The sequence below is a fragment of the Lathyrus oleraceus genome, chromosome 6, assembly GCF_024323335.1.
Source record: "Lathyrus oleraceus cultivar Zhongwan6 chromosome 6, CAAS_Psat_ZW6_1.0, whole genome shotgun sequence".
NCBI classification, from domain to species: domain Eukaryota; kingdom Viridiplantae; phylum Streptophyta; class Magnoliopsida; order Fabales; family Fabaceae; genus Lathyrus; species Lathyrus oleraceus.
In genome coordinates, this window is record NC_066584.1 from 321,368,679 (window position 1) to 321,386,440 (window position 17,762).

The 17,762-nt window shown below is 33.3% G+C and overlaps 1 protein-coding gene across 1 annotated transcript; it reads left to right on the plus strand.

The window, feature by feature from the left end:
• The first annotated feature begins 2,722 nt into the window (after positions 1-2,722).
• LOC127098024 (sodium/hydrogen exchanger 2) lies at positions 2,723-6,803 on the plus strand. Its single transcript, XM_051036525.1, has 15 exons — positions 2,723-3,207; positions 3,498-3,835; positions 3,928-4,046; positions 4,146-4,243; positions 4,333-4,392; positions 4,474-4,520; positions 4,604-4,798; positions 4,922-4,968; positions 5,095-5,161; positions 5,250-5,350; positions 5,453-5,554; positions 5,671-5,809; positions 5,907-5,969; positions 6,065-6,148; positions 6,241-6,803. Exons 2-15 carry the CDS (start codon positions 3,662-3,664, stop codon positions 6,568-6,570), a joined length of 1,626 nt encoding a protein of 541 aa, XP_050892482.1. The 5' UTR covers positions 2,723-3,207; positions 3,498-3,661; the 3' UTR covers positions 6,571-6,803.
• Positions 6,804-17,762: the final 10,959 nt, after the last annotated feature.

The window sequence follows — 17,762 nt, forward strand, 5'->3', positions numbered from 1 at the left end:
ACGCGCGATTGCACTTTGCTAAGTTGTGTTCTCATATTTTGAGGTACGACACATATGTTCAAATGATATAGGCTTTTTAAGTAGGCTAAAAGGTCAGACTCAACCCAAAAAATAAGTATATGATAAACCATATGTCAGACTTAGGCTTTTATTTTTTTAGTAGGGCAGGCTCGGGCTTGGAAAAGCCTAGCTCGACCTAGCATATTCCCACCCCTATGTAGAAAGAAGAAGAATTTATTAAGAAAGATCTTAAGATAAACAACTTGGATAAAATCGTGACTCTGGATAGAATGTTATGGTGGAAGTTGATCCATGTAGTCGAATCCACTTAGTGAGATAAGATTTGGTTGTTGTTGTTGTTATTGTTGTAATAAGTTAAATCAATCATATTTAATTTAAAAGATATTATTAAATAGAATAAATTATTAACTAGACTATTTTTATAAATTTTTATAAATTTTTATTTTTGTAAAATTGTCAATTTATAAATATCAACTGTTTATTTATATTAATATATAAATATAAATACAAATAAGTGTTGTTTTAAAAATTAAACTCTAAACCATCAACTTTGCTCTCAATTTTTTTAATTAAATTTTTATCACATCAACTTATTTTAACCTAGAATAAATCATTTAAAATATGTGTAAATTTCAACTATTATATCATCTAAAATTTGTTGAAATTTAATTGCTCTAATTTATTGTTTTTACAAGTTCTCCTAAACAAATAATTTCACAAAACTTATGCTTCTATGTAAGTTCAAATAAATCTATGTAAACAAACATTTAGTCTCATTGTACTTTTGATTCTCTAGTATATTTAAACATTAGTTGAATTGCTTATTTATATATGTTCAAATGATATAGGTTTTTAAAGTAGGCTAATAGACTAATTAGGTATTCGAAAATGTCAAATTCAGACTGAAAAATGAGCCTCTAATAGGCCATATACCATACTTGGCATTTTATTCTTTAGTAGGCCAGAGAGTCAGGCTTGGTAAAGTCTAGCTCGACCTAGCATATTCCCACTCTTATATAGAAAGAAGAAGAAGTTATTAAGATAGATCTTACGATTAATAACTTGGATAAAAGTATGACTCTAGATATTGTTAAACCAATCATATTGTTAATTTGAAAGATATTATTGAATATATTAAATTATTAACTAGACTATTATTTAATTTTTTTATTTGCATATATTTTTTTTATAGGCCATTTAGATTATGTTTGTAATTATACTATTAATTTTTTAATGTGAAAGACAAAAAATTAGGGAAAAAATTACTTTTTAGTCGGTAAAATGTGATATTAAATTACAAATATTTATATTATATCTATTTACATAGACAAATCATCTAAATTTTTATTTATAAAAAATTGTTAAATGTAGACTTTTATTTTATATGTGAGATTCATTTACTCATTATATTAATGCTAAATTTTAATTAATAAATTAGTTTAGTTAAATTTTTTATGGAATGTTATTTTCATATTAAAAATAAACCTACATTTTTTATAATAGTTAGTATTTCAATTTTTATTTTCATATAAAATTATTTTGTTGGCCATTTAGATTATGTTTACATTTATACTATTAATTTTTTAATGTGAAATGCGATAAATTAGAAAAAAAAAAATTTTTAGTTAATAATATGTCAGATTAAATTACACATATTTATATTATATCTCCTTACATAGACAAATTATCTAGACCTTTATTTGTAAGAAATCGTAAAATATAGACCTTAATTTTATATGTAAAATTCATTTACTTATTATATTAATGCTAAATTTTTATTAATAAATTAGTTTAATTATATTTTTTATCCGCCATTATTTTTATATTATTTTTAAAAAATATGTTTTTCTCACCACATCAACCTTTGAACTATCACTTTATATTATTTAACTTCTACTCCTTAACTACAATCACCCGATCACTCATTGTATTGATGCGAAGTTTTAATTAATAAACTAATTTAGTTCTATTTTTAATTAATTACTATTTTCTATTATATTTAGAAGATATTCTTTCCATCACATCAACCTTTGATTTCCTTTTCTTTTTTTTATACTTTTTTTATTATAAAGTATTACTCTTTTCGGACATCATATTTATACAAAATAATTAATTAATACATTCTAAACTTACAATTTTATTAAAGTATATTGTAATTTTATTAATATAATATTAAATTTAATTTGACAAGATTTTTATATTCACCCTTGTCATTAATAAATAATTCATTAAAAAAATATTTTTGTTTTGATTTATTTTATAAATTAATATTTATTTTATCATATCATTAATTCAAAGAAAGATAGAGGATATTATTTTATACACATCGTATAAAATTTAGATTATTCAACAAAATAATTGATGAATTTTTTACAAGATTTATTTGTTAAGTAAAATATTTTTATAATTAAACATAATAAAGTTATAATTTAGTCATCAAAAATAAATTTTGTATTATTTTTAAGAATGACACAAATTTATTTTAAAAAATTAGATAATAAAATTAATAATTAATTTAAAAAAATTGCGTGTATTAAAAAACTCTTGTTGAATTATGCAAGTAATATATATATATATATATATATATATATATATATATATATATATATATATATATATATATATATATATATATATATATATGAAAGTTGTGTTAATCCAACGACGTTTAAGACGAAAGACAAGATCAACAAGCATCTGAGAGACAGCAACATCATTAGTGAAACAAACATCTAGTAGTTAGCAAAATGTTCCACGGCAGCTCAAGAACACACATTCCGCTTAACACAAACGCGTCGTAGGTTAGTATAACTCATTCAAATTATTCCCTTCTCTTTCTCTCTTCTTCCCCACGTTTCTCTCTCTTACCGTTTTCTCTCTATTTATTTCCAGACCCTTCTCATCTCTCTCCCTTCACCTTCACGATCTTTTTCTTTCTTTTCACTTTTCATCATTCTTTTCTTTTTTTCTCTTCCTTTCGACCTTGATCCCTGCTTCATAATTCCTCATCACCTTCATCCAACCACCTTTTCAGACATCCTCAAAACTGATCCAGTTTCCCACGGAATTCGAACAAGGGATTCATTCTTACATTTCTCTCTTCCAATTCTTCAAACGCTCCCTATCTTCTCTCTCAAATTCTCACAAATTCACAGATTCTTAATAATGCTGCTATCAACCATTATGGTGAGCTTTTACCTCTAATTCTTTTATACTCCACCGGTTACAGCGTTTAACATATATTTAAGGGTTTTCTGTAGCGGGCTTGGATCTTCAATTTTTTTTAACCTAATTTCCTCTTAGATTTCTTTGTTTATAAAGCTTTGAATTTTTTTAATTTATATCAAACATACTTAAGAAAAAAAAATGATTTCATTTGGGGTTAATTTCCCTTTTTCATTTGTCGTGTTTTTTTGGAATAAAGAATATACTACCAATAGATACTTATATATGCATATCTGTTGCTATGATTGCAGAGATTCTGTTGTTGATGGGATCAGAGGGTTCTTAATATGGACAGCTCAGAAACATAAGTTTGGATCATTATTACTACCACTGGACTTTGAAATTTGGCTACTCATCAGTTATCTGAATTTCTGTTACATCTTGTTTTGAAAATTTTATTTATTTTTGGAGAGTCATGGCTATTGAACTTGCTCTTATTGCTTCAAAGTTACAAAATTTATCCACTTCTGACCATGCCTCCATAGTTTCCATGAACTTGTTTGTGGCACTTCTATGCGCTTGTATTGTTCTTGGCCATCTTCTCGAGGAGAATCGGTGGATGAATGAATCCATCACTGCCCTTTTGATCGTAAGTCTTCACTTTCCTTTAGCTATTATTGCTTAGTGTCTGCATCTACTAATATTGCATGATGACTAAATTGAATTTGGATTTTTTATCAGGGAATTTGCACTGGTGTATTCATTTTGCTGCTAAGTGGTGGAAAAAGCTCGCATATTCTTGTTTTCAGTGAAGATCTTTTCTTTATATACCTTCTGCCGCCTATAATATTCAATGCCGGGTAAGTCTGTTGTTTTGCACCGTCTTATAATTTGTAAGTTCGATGGATTGCAATTATTTGTTTATTTTAATGAATTTGTTCTTTGTAATGTAATATCAGGTTTCAGGTGAAAAAGAAGCAGTTTTTTGTCAACTTCATGACTATCACGTCGTTTGGTGCTATTGGCACACTAATATCTTGCTGTGTCATAACTTTGGGTATGCTTTACCTCTTCAGATTTATAAATTAGGTTTATATAAGATTTGGCATAGTAAGGTTGTTATCTAAACACGAGGCATTATTTCAGGTGCTACACAAGCTTTTAAGAGGATGGATATTGGGCCACTGGAAGTGGGCGATTACCTAGGTATTATACTAGTCAAACTTTTCTAGTTGTCAGCTATTCATTCATTCGGTTTGTGACTTACTAATTTGTGATGATTTTTAGCTATTGGAGCAATATTTGCCGCGACAGATTCTGTTTGCACGTTGCAGGTTTGAAAATGATGTAGTTTTTTGCATTCTTCCAGCAACTAATGCATGACGGATAATTACTGACCTTGTAAATGATTATGCAGGTGCTAAATCAAGACGAGACACCTTTGTTGTATAGTCTTGTATTTGGAGAAGGTGTTGTGAATGATGCTACCTCAGTGGTGCTTTTCAATGCAATCCAAAGCTTTGATCTCAACCAACTTAATCCTTCAATTGCATTGCACTTTTTGGGCAACTTCTTCTATTTGTTTATAGCAAGCACTCTCCTCGGCGTTTTGGTAAATTTCTCTCTCTGTCTAGTTTTCTCATTCACGCATACGAGATATAAATCAAAAGTGAGCGGGCACATACACATTGATACGACTTGTGTTTTGGTCTAATTTATTTCTATCACCTTGCAGACAGGTCTACTCAGTGCTTACGTTATTAAAAAGCTCTACATTGGCAGGTATCTTTAATGGATCTTATAATAACCCGTGTCTCTCTGTATTTCCATATTGAGTGCTATGAAGTGAACATGATTATTTGAAACAGTTCTTTGCTGAAGTTTAAACAATTTTCTTCTTGATTCCAGGCACTCTACAGATCGTGAGGTTGCTCTTATGATGCTAATGGCATACCTCTCCTATATGCTGGCTGAGGTAGGTTTTATAGAACTTCGGTAATGTTTTCTAGATGTTTCTGGCATTTCTCACTAGCTTGATGCTGACTTATCTTCATCTTGTGCAGTTATTCTATCTGAGTGGCATTCTCACCGTATTCTTTTGCGGTATTGTCATGTCTCATTATACTTGGCATAATGTGACTGAGAGCTCAAGAGTCACTACCAAGTATGTTAACAGATTTCATTAAGATATGTTCACTGTCCGAGTCTCTATATAGATATATCTGTTATACACCTAAACATATCTTTTTTGTCTAACTCTCCACAGGCATGCTTTTGCTACCCTGTCGTTTGTTGCTGAGATCTTCATCTTCCTTTACGTTGGTATGGATGCTTTGGACATTGAAAAATGGAAGTTTGTTAGTGATAGGTATGTCCTATGTTCTCTATTGAACTGGTGATTAGTCACTAAGACACCCTTTTTACCGAGCGATTTTTTTTAATGTCATTCATCATTTCATGTGCCGCACTTGGTTTCTTCTGCAGTCCTGGAACATCTATAGCAACAAGTTCAGTATTGTTGGGTTTAGTACTCCTTGGAAGAGCAGCGTTTGTTTTCCCGTTATCCTATTTATCCAACTTGACTAAAAAATCACAGTATCAGAAGATCTCCTTCAGACAGCAAGTATGGCCAAATTTCTATCAGAGTACACTTTTCTGTATTTCTTGCACTTCAATACTAAGTTATTATGATGACATGTTTTTTTTTCCGCTCATTTTAGGTGATCATTTGGTGGGCTGGTCTTATGAGAGGTGCTGTTTCAATGGCACTCGCTTACAATCAGGTACGAGCAACACGTCCGTTGCTGCTGTTGTTGTTATTGTCACTAAAGATGGGAATTGATGAAAAAAAACTTATATAATTAATTAATTAATGCAGTTCACGATGTCGGGGCATACTCAGCTGCGCAGCAATGCAATCATGATCACCAGCACGATCACGGTCGTCCTTTTCAGCACAGTGGTAAACCATCCGTTTATAGTTTCCGACATTTTTAGCCATATGGAAATTTGTATACAGACGAAACTAACACAAATTAATTACGAATTTATCAGGTGTTTGGTCTGTTGACGAAGCCACTCATAAGACTTCTACTACCTCATTCTAAAGTCACAACCAGCATGACAACCACAGAAACATCTACTCCAAAATCATTCATTGTCCCACTTCTAGGAAACTCCCGAGATTCCGAAGCTGATCTTGAAGGCCATGAAATTCACCGTCCAAACAGCCTCCGCGCCTTACTAGCCACTCCAACTCACACAGTTCATCGACTATGGCGAAAGTTTGATGATTCGTTCATGCGTCCCGTTTTCGGTGGCAGGGGTTTTGTTCCCGTAGAACCTGGCTCACCTAGCGAACGCAACGGTAACAGTCATTGGTAATAACCAATGGCTGAGCAAGCTGAAATGAAAAATATGTTGTATACTATTTATGATTTGTGAAAAATCAAGCAATGTGTGTATAATGTATGTATGCATAAGAACATGGTAGAAATTTTGTTGAGTTGTTCGAGTAGCTAGGACACGAAAAGGCCTTGTACCACAACAAGACATCTCTGTCTCTTTTGTAAACTACAATATATTTTAGATTCTATGAGCCACTACGTGTTTCTGTATGCGTTGGTTTTTTGGTTGTCTGCAATGAACCGAATAAATATCTCGCATTTTATTGTTATTTTGTTAATGGATTTGAGTTCAACCTATGTGTCCTTACCAATTCATCTCTTATGTCTACTAAATCACCAATATTTTTGTAATGATATAAATCACCAGTTATCAATACATAATGTATACTAATTGGTTATGGATGATTAGATTATTACTTTTGATAAAAGGAAAATTAGATTAATGAATTTGCAAACTTTATTATGATTGATGTGCTCCAGTGGCAAGAAATTTTCCTAGCACTCCATACCCTTGCAATTTTCAAAAGAAAAAAAGAAAATCGATTTTAATCGATATTTTAAAAACCGAATCCGAGACGGTAAAATATTTTAATAAATCTAACCAGTTAAATCTGCGGACAAACTATTTATTAAATAAATTAATAATATAAATTAAATTTGAACACAATCATATCTACTTAATACATCAACATCAATAATACATATAATAATATAACCATAAATAGGTAATAGATCAATATTAATAACATATAATAATACAATCATATGTACTTAATACATCAATATCAATATCCTTTATTTAAAAATAATTTAAATAATAAATTAAATTAAATTAATTCAAATCAAAATTAAACTAATTGAATATAATAATTCAAATAAAATTCAAATAATTAAGAATAGTTAAATTAAATAAGATAGAAATTACAAAAATAAATAATATAACATATTTAATTGAACAATAATAAACAAATTCACGTTGAACGACGACAAATAAGAAATTCTTTTTGTAATTAAGAAATATTTTCATTTTTGATATTGACATATTAAAAAAAACATGATTGATTTGATGCATTTTTGAATCGGATAGTTTTACAAAATCGATTCCGATTCTTTGGTTCGAACGAATAATTCAATTTGTTTTTTCGATTTACCTACGGTTTTGACCCACTAATAATTTTAAACGCTTAACTGAACTGAATTCATCTTCGATTCTTGATCCAACCGATTGAACTGATCGGTTTAGTCCGATTTTTAAAACATTAATTTTAATTCTCGTAAAAAAAATCTTCATATTTTGACAATATATTGAAATTTTTTTACCCTATATTTCTCGAATTTTTTACCCAAACACCCCTGATTTTAAAAAAAAACTCAAAATAATCTTATTTTCAAATTTTTTCCCAATCTGGACTTTGAAGAGGACGCGCCAGATGAATTGACACATGCTCTTAAACTTAGAGAGGAGATGTCAATTTGATTGGTTAGTGCTCTTTGTGTTGACAACCCAATTGGCGCCTATGTGTTAAGCTTTAAAGGAGGTGCCAATTGGTCAGACACTTGTGTGTATTGTGTACTTTTTTTTAAAAACATTGTACATGATAGATAAAGTCGAAATCTGACCAATTCATATTAATATTAATACCCGTTTACACAAAAAAAGACTAATGTCGATGATCAGGATCACCTAACCGACCTCCGGTCCCACATCCCCTAGCTACCCGAACTCGTGGCCCTAACCCATGTTGATGATTCATCCCAGATGTTTGAGTATCTGAGGGCCCAGAAACATCACCACCAACTGCATGAGATTTTGCCTCAGATAGTCAGACAAATCAGCATAGTCTTGTGTATGCATCGAAGGGGTACCGCCATAACTGAGTTCATGACCCATGCCAGAGTAGTTGGGTTGTGTTTGAGTTGTTGGAGGGCGACCAGGACAATTGAAAGGAGACATTGGTGTGAATGATGCGTCGAGGAAAGGTTGAAATGATTGTTGTGGTGTTTGGTAGCCATATGGTTGTTGAAGGTTTTTGTTTTGAGATGTTTTGGCTTCTTGACTATATTAGGAGGAGGGACAGTTAGTGCTAAATGATCGTTGAATGTTTTGGCTAAGGCGACTATGATAGGGTGATGTGTTGGGTGCAAAGTGATGTTGGATGTCTTGATGATGATCTAGTTGTTGGTGGTGGTACGGGGTATGCTCTTGGTATTGTGGTTGAGTGTTTGGCATGTTAGGATTGTAGGTTTGTGTGTTTGTGGATTGGAAATTTTGATGGGTTAGGGGTTGTGAGTAACCAGTCTGGCAATGTTGTTAGGGGTTAGATGTTGAGCCTTCTGGTGTGTAAGTTTCTTGACGTGGGTCATATAGGTACATATCCTCGGTGATGAACTCAAATTCAACCGATCTGTACCAGCCATATAATTATGACTTGGTTTTTCTTCAGTTGGCATCACAACGTCAGTTAAGACATGGTCTTAGCGGTGATTCCATTTACGACACTCAGATCTAGCGAAGCTTTGCCATGGGTTAAAGTTCCATTGGTCGTTAACTTTGCGTAAATGCCATTCTCCTAGGTTTGTCGGGGGATCTGGGATGTGTTGAAGCATATCGAACTGCAATTTAACAGGATCACTATTGTGCATCTCCACAATGGTGAATCTTATGATCGATGTGCGTGCAGTCCAAACAGATGCGTCTTGTTCGTTGATTCCATGGTCATGATCCAAATTTAGATATGGACGCCAAATGAACTGAAATGTGAACATATGTTAGATTATAAATTTGGTAGAAGAAATTAACAAATTATTACGAAATAATTAGGTTAACGACCATACATCTGTCGGTCGAAGGTGATCCAAGAGATTGTGATACTGGATAATACAGTTTCTAGGACATTTGTTATAACTCATACCACGTGCCGACCATCTGCACCATAAAAGTAAAAATATTATTTAGAGATAATAATCGATAAAGTAAATAAATATAGTCCATTTTTAAGAACTTACTTTTGTGCATACGAGAATGTGAATGGGTTGTTGTTGACGGGCGCTAGGGACGGTAGTCTGGACCAACCCCATGCTTGGAGCAAAATAGCACATCCAGAAAATGTAGATATGTCTTTGTGTGAATTTTCACACAAAGAGCTATAAAGATAATTCAAACAAGCGGATCCTCAACCGTAACTTCCTATTCTATCTACATATCTTAGTAAAGGTAAATATATAACATGCATATTAGAACCACTACCTTCGGGAAATAAAAAAGAACCAATTAAAAGCATAATGTAACACCTAATTTTTATTATTCGAGCCTATTTGGTAGAATTCTCATCTAATTGTAAGTTGTTATAATATGCCTTAAGGCGTGAAAGGAGTATACCTTGACCTCTCGAGTTATCATCTAACAAATCAGCATCCAAGAGGTCCATGCAAATTGAATTCGCATAGTTGATTTTACCATTTACCGCCTTACCTTCGATAAGCAGTCCCAATAATATGTAAACGTCTTCTAACGTCACGGTACATTCACCAGTTGGAAATCAGAATGTGTGTGTCTCGGGACGCCATCTTTCACATAATTTATTATCCTATGTTGTCAAACAAATAGAAGTTGGTGCGGTTGTGGAAAGTTACAGGCCTTCCGTATTTCTTGCTCTCATGTCATTGCGGTATGTGCACATACTCGCCAGGATGCTTACATCCATCTATCTGATGTTTACAAGGCCATTACCCTCATGAATGTGTATGGAAAAAGATTCTCAGTGCTACCAATGGAGGAATACTGACCTCCATATGAAGGTGACATAGTTTGGCACAACGATGAGATGCGAAGAAAGAAAAAAGGACGGCCAAACAGCACGCGTATTAGAACAGAAATGGATACGACTGATAAAATGATAAGACTATTTGGTATATGTCGTCAACCAGGACACAATAAGAACAATTGTCCCAATCTAGGAGTAACATTTGCATCATAAGATATTATCTCCTTTTAATTTTTGTAACCTTGGACTTTTATATATCATTATCTTTTTGTTACAACAAGGTTAACAAACATCACTACAACATAAACAAACTTAAAACAGAACATTTCTAACTGATTACAACAATCAAACTGATGTCATCTCGTCCAAACATCATTTCCCTAACATCCTTATCAGTTTTGACTCGCACTCAACCAAATATACTATCGAGTCTCTCAATACTTCTAATTTTTCCCCTTCTAGTATTTTTCCATCTAACCAACGAACCAACTCCCTCTTCAGTTAATCGAAACTACAGATGTTCCAGAAGAGTATCAGCATCGGATGTTTGTCTCTCGAATAAATCATTTTTCCATAGCGGTGATGAACACCAAACATGTTTGCAATATGACGAAATGAGATGTGAAAAAATGATTCACACAACACCTCTATTTATAACACACAAAATTGTACATTACACTGAGGCGTCAGACCAATTGGTGCCTCCTCTTCCAAATAACACATGGGCGCCAATTGGATTCGCAGTACCATGTGCTGTAGTCAATCTAATTGGCGCCTCCACTTAATGTTTAAGGGTAGGCGCCAATTGGTCTGACGTCTATGTCCTACATATATTTTTTTAAACTGGGATAGTTTGAAAATTATTTCTAAAATTGGGTTATTTTGGATTATTTTTTTGAAAAACTGAGGGTTTTGAGTAAAAATTTCACATTTTTCAGTAAATCCAAAAAAAATTGATAACAATTTAAATTTTTTCACATCTATATTGATAGAAAAGGTTGTAGTTGTACCCGAAATTCCAAGCAATTAAAAAATCTTGGTAGTTGTTTTTATTGGTTTTTTTAGGAGAATATTTTTCGGCACTCATAAATCTTTAGTAAGGATAACTGTTTTTTTTTTCTTTTTCATTTTGTTGTAAATGGATGAGGATCTAAAAATAGAGTTCCAAAAGATTTTACATAATTATACACTACCAAATAGATAGATAGGTTTTGCTAACGGTTATACGTTTGATCATTTATATTTTATAAACTTACGTAAACCTATATTAATTTAAAAATTAACTTTCTCTGACATAATTGAAATTGGTTATAAACAATTTTTTTTAAACTCAAATCGAAACTATTCAGTATTTAATGTATCAAAATCTCTAAATCAAATTCAAATATAAATCAAATAAAATGTAATGTAATTGAATCTGAATTACAACTAATATCATCCCTTAATTCATATTCAGCTAATTAAAGTCAACAATACTAATTTCATCCTTTAAGTTGATAAAATGTTCTGTCTTGATTTCTTTAGTCAGCACATCTGCAAGTTGCTTTTGAGAGCTACAGTGAACAACTTCAAGTCCTCAACTCTAAATTTGATTGAGCAGATAAAACTTTGTGTCAATGTGCTTGCTCCTTCCATGTAGTATTGGATTCTTGACAAAACTTATAGCTGATTTGAAATCAATCATCAACTTCACAGGCTTGCTCACCTTGATCTTCAGATCCTGCACCAAGCTCAGAATCCAAACAGCTTGACAAGCAGACAAGGCACCTGCAATGTACTCAGCCTTACAGGTTAACAATGCAACCACTGGTTTCTACTTGGAGTACTAAGAAATGGGACCTCCTAGATACTTGAAGAAATATCCAGAAGTACTTCTTTTATCAACTCTGTCTCCACACCAATCAAAGTATGAATAACATATCAACTTTGAATTAAATTTAGCATCAGAGGGGAACAAAACTTCATACTTCAGAGTTCCTTTAATATACCTCAGTATCCTGACAGCAGCTTGGTAATGTGGTCACTTTAGTTTTTTCATAAACATATTCATCATTCCAACTGCATAACAGATGTCAGGTTTGGTATTGCACAAATAACTCAGACAACCAACCAACTATTTAAAAATTATAGCATTTACATCATCACCCTCAACATCAGAATCAAGCTTGTGATTTATTTTAGCACGTGTCATTAAAAATTTGCAATTCATTAGCTCAAATCTTTTCAGAAGCTCAAGTTCATACTTCAACTGATGCAAAATTATACCCTTATGAGAGTACATAATCTCCATCCTTAGAAAATATGTCATATTTTCTAGATCAATCATCTCAAACTCATTCATCAACACCTTTTTGAACTTGACTATCTCAGTTGAACAACTCCCTGTTAGTAATATGTCATCAAAATTATACCCGCATTCAGTTAATTTTCCATCCTTGTTAAAATGTCTCCTAAATTAAAAATGAACAAAAATATAAAATCAACCTTTCAAAAAAGAACGAACACTTGATCAACATCAAGTTAGTTTTCAAAATCTCACCATCTAAAATCATGTCTCATCCATACGAATCAAACGTCGATCAACATCAAGTGACTTTTCCAAAATGAAACGTAATATCAAATCCCCTTTTGTTAAACAAATGCGAAAGAAGATGACTATTGGAGTATAACATTCCGATGAAACCCTTGAATGATCGGTCTCAAGGCACACGTTTTAGGTTAGCCGTTTATCCTAAAACACTTAATAAACTTGGACTATAAAGGACAATTGAAGTCTAGCATTCTAGTGGAACCCTTGAACAAATGATTCCAAGGCATATATCTTGTTCTTATTGAACGTTCATTGTCCATCAAACTGTTTTCTTAAATACTTTGAATGAAAAAGGACCATTGAAGTCTAGTATTCCAGTGGAACCCCAAATGATTGATGCAGAGGCTTATGTCTCATTGTCAACGAGTGTTCATCTTTCAGTTATAAAACAATCAACCAATCAAACTCTTTTCTCCCCACCGTGTGATTGATATTAAAACCTTTTTCATAAACGAAAGGTATTTTGTCTCGAGACGATGCAAAACAATGCTTCGTCCACAATCATGTGAGTTGAGATAAGTGATGTTTTCCCGTGAATGTTGATATGTAGAAATCCATTCAATGTGATGAAACGTCCGCTCCTCACTTGTTTAGGGTAGCAAGCAACATTTTTCTGTCGATTGAGACAAAATATACTTTGCTAAAATTGACCAACAAACTAACATTTTCTACCCAGAACTACATAGGAGTGAGACCCACAATCTTGTTAAACGCACTAATAAAAAACTTTTTGCGACTCATTTCCTTTTCTATTTTCATTTTTAATCACTAGAATTTTTTTTAAACATAAGCTAACATCCAATCGTAAGTTTAACTAAAAGGTTCCCATTGAGTACAATGGACGTGAGGGGTGTTAATACCTTCCCCTTGTGTAATCGACTTCCGAACTCAAATATGGCTGCGAAGATCATGTTCTTTTCAAAGGTTTTATCGATACTTTACTTTTCCTTCATTAGAATGAATAAAGTTTGGTGTAGACTCTGTTCGAATCAATTTTCCACGAGCGTGCGATGCGTTTCGCGAAGGATCATATTTTTTTAGGTACGACAAATAGAGACTCTGTTGGGGATAACATGCTCCATGCAAGAGAGATTCAAACCTAATTTAGTTAATCCTGTGATAAATATTGGTTTTGTTTAATTGTTTTCTTTATGCTTGTTTGCTTATTTTCTTTCCTTTATTGCTTTCTCTTTTCATTATATATGCTCATACCTATTTGTGGGGTTCTGGGATGGTATCATGAGTAAAGCTCTACACCCGAGCTTTGGAAAAGGAAGATAGAACACATAGTTTATAATTGGAAGTTGTGTAATATTAGTCCCTAAGGGCCACTCCTTGTGTGCCTAGCATGAAGATTTCCCCTAGAGTAGACTTTTTCGTAGATCTCGTTATAAGACAACTAACATGTCGCATAATATTGATTCATGAAGGATCCATGACTTTATGAACCACTCTTAGAACCAATTTCTATGTTGGTGGTTATGTAATATTAGTCTCCAAGTACCATTCCTTGTGTGCCTAACATGAAAACCCCGCTTAGAATAGACTTTATCGTCACTCTCGTCATAAAACGGTTAGCCTGTTGAAGCACACTGATGCGATTAGAGTCCACGACTTTGGGAACCTTGTCAAAAACCTAAAATTTATCATGTGAGTGGTTTGTGGGTAGAAAGCGTAGAATTGTCCATTATAGGAAACCTACTTGTTAGGTTGTTCTAGCAATACTCATGTTATCCCATCCTAACTATACCAACATTCCATTTTCTTTGCATTACAAAACACAAAAAATACATGGCACCATATTTCATCCATTCACATACCTTTGCATATGCATTCATCAACATGCATTGCATATCATTCAAAAAAAGAAAAAAAAACTCATATCCTTTGTCCATGGCCAGTAGCTGATTTCCCGATACATAAATCAGACTTGAAGCAGTTCTTGAAAGATCATGGACCCGATAGAGCGAAACTAGACAATGTTAAGAGAAAATGTGGACTTTCGAATTTCCATTTCCTCCTTGGTACAACCCGAATGTCTAATATGAGTTTTATGATGGAGTAGTAGGGGCACTCAATTAAAGAGTCTAAAGTCTTCAAAGAAGAGGTGCAAGAGATGATCAATAAATGGCATCTAACTTTCAGAGATGACCTTAATAAGGGAATGGTCTCTTACCCTGACAAACTCAAAGACTTCAGAAAGCCCATCTTCAAGTTAGTGGATCAAACAAGAAAGTGCATCCTCGATGCTGCTGATCATTTATCGTCTTGCATGTTTAGCACTTTGCTTGCTTTTAAATTTGTTTACTCTGAATGGTAAGATCAATGAAATGTTTATACATATTTTGAATTAATCCATTTGTGTTCACTCATTTTCCATTCATATAAAAAATTAAAAAAAAAACTCTCTCATTCATTTTTGTTTATCAAACTTCCGTTTAAGCAAAGATTGAAGGGAGGGTGATGAAAACAAAATACTTGAAATCGTTGTGGTATGCTTTCGAGTAGAACTTTGTCGATAATGTAAGGCATTACTTAAAATCCCCAAACACCGAAGAGATAAGGAGTGAATCCCTAGTGAACCATTTTGAGCCTATAAGTTAGAGTTTCTTTTGGAATTAAAACCTTTAATCTTAACCAGGGGCTGGATAGTTGTGCTCAGATAGTTTGACTATGCATTCAACCTTCAAGAGAATAAATCCATATACACGCCCTCTAACAAGAGGTTCAACCACATGTTATTCTTCTCACACACCATAAAGTGTCTAAGAAGTCGAATAAAGCCAAAATGTTATGTCGGTTGTTCCTTAATAACCAATAACATGGCAATCACAACCTTTCAACAAAATTAAAGAAAGAAGAATAAAAAAGTTCACTAAGTCGAACACCACAAAAAATGACTTAGGCAAAATCAAGGCATCCCGGAGGACCAAAATCTTTAAAGAAGAGGTTCAGGCAAAATTGGGGATAACAAACAAATAGGTCATCAAAACCCTTAACAAAAAAAAACAAAATAAGGTGTCTGCCATTTCAAGAAAATTTCATCTTGAATCTGCATCTTTACCATCACACCTTTGAACCCTCTTGGAAGTTGAATGTGTCTATCGAATTAACTAAGCGTAAGACTGGAGTTCATCAAGAAGAAGGGGTGGGTTAAAATCAAATTTTAAGTCATATATCTTTTTGTTTCAAAAGTCGTGAGCCAGACCATGTTACAATCCTTAAAAGACCTAATTGAGACAGGGTTTATTCTAAAAGCATACTACAACAAGGTTATGTTAAACTGAATCCAAACAATCTTTGTTAATTAATTATATTGATTGCATCATGTTCCACACCGTGAACGGCTAGATCAACATTGTGTTATGATCATTGAACCGTTCACTGTATTTCACCAAATCAACATCAATAAACTTTGATTTCAAATTTTTGCATAAGCACTGCATTAAAATTACCATTTTTGAATGAACTATTTTAACTGCAAGTCAGCATATAACATCAAAGGAATCCCAACAATGCACATTCAGTTGAGGAGCTTGATAAAATGAAAGAAGCCCAGTCAGGGGAAAATCACTTTGAGTATCGGTCAATCCTAAGCAAGCCACCACAAAGAGCTCCATGAGTCCAACTCTTTAAAGGTCGGTTTATCAGAAGTCTACCACTCTAAAAGTCGACTAATCAAGAAACAAATCTTCAAGACTCGGACTAGGGAGAGCTACCACAATAGATCAATGGGTCCAATCCTCCAAAGGTCGGTGAATCAGAAGTCTCCCATTCCATAAATTGGTTAATCAAGGGAGGACCACTGCAAGTTTAAAACATTTGGTCCAACCATCTCAAGGATCATGGCAAGCTTCTTCCAAACTCCTTATGAGGAGAAAATATTTAAAGGCCTAACAAATTGGGGTAAGTGAGCTACAAAGGGAAAGTCATCTCCATGCTTTCAAGCATCTCAAGCAAGCTTCTCCTTACATCAGCAACTGTTGAGTTTAAGACGAGTGTCGGGGAATCATGCTATCACCCCATCAAATAACCTTTGCCTTTTGAGCAAAGAAGTTTCGTTGCAAAGGATTCCATCCATTACCTACCATATGGGCATCATTTTGGAAACCTTCGAGACATTGCGTAAATCATTCTCATGCATTAAATCATGTCGCTTTGCTCTAGTGCGAGCCATGCATATCATCTAATTCACTGAGCATATTCCGATAGCATGAAAGAACAAACATCTAAAAACCAGTTCCCATCTGGTAGCCTTTTTCTTAAAACCAGTTTCCGTCTGATGACCGATTGTAAACCAGTTCTTGTCTGGTGGCTTATCTTTAACTCCAGTTCCTGTCTGGTGGTCAGTTTTCTTTTCATAACCATTTTTTGTCTAGTAGACTGTCTGAAAGTCAGTTCTCATCTTACAAACAAAAAATAAAACCCCAGTTCTCATATGGTAATCTATCCTTTTAGTCTAGTTCTCGTCTGGCAGTCCACTCTTCAAGTCCAATTCTTATTGGCACCATTAAACCAAAGTACAAATCTTATTGGCATTTTTCAAAGTTCAGTTTTGTCTGGAAAACTCCATTTGAAGCCGATATATATTTTATTGATACCTCCGGTCAAGTCCAGCCTCGTCTGGAAAAACTCGTTTGAAGTCAGTATATATTTTACTGATGCCCGCGGTCAAGTCCAATCTCACCTAGAAAACTTTGTTTGAAATCGGTATATATTTTACTAATGTCTGCGATCAAGTTCAGTCTCGCCTGGAAAAATCCATTTGAAGCCGGTATATATTTTACTGATGTCTTCGGGTCAAGTCCAGTCTCG

Bases quoted from the DNA above. Each gene is read 5' to 3' on its own strand.
- LOC127098024 (XM_051036525.1), top strand. From the start codon at position 3,662: ATGGCTATTGAACTTGCTCTTATTGCTTCAAAGTTACAAAATTTATCC. The intron at 5,162-5,249 runs GTAGGTTTTATA...CATCTTGTGCAG, and splicing joins TCTCCTATATGCTGGCTGAG to TTATTCTATCTGAGTGGCAT. The intron at 5,351-5,452 runs GTATGTTAACAG...AACTCTCCACAG, and splicing joins AGCTCAAGAGTCACTACCAA to GCATGCTTTTGCTACCCTGT.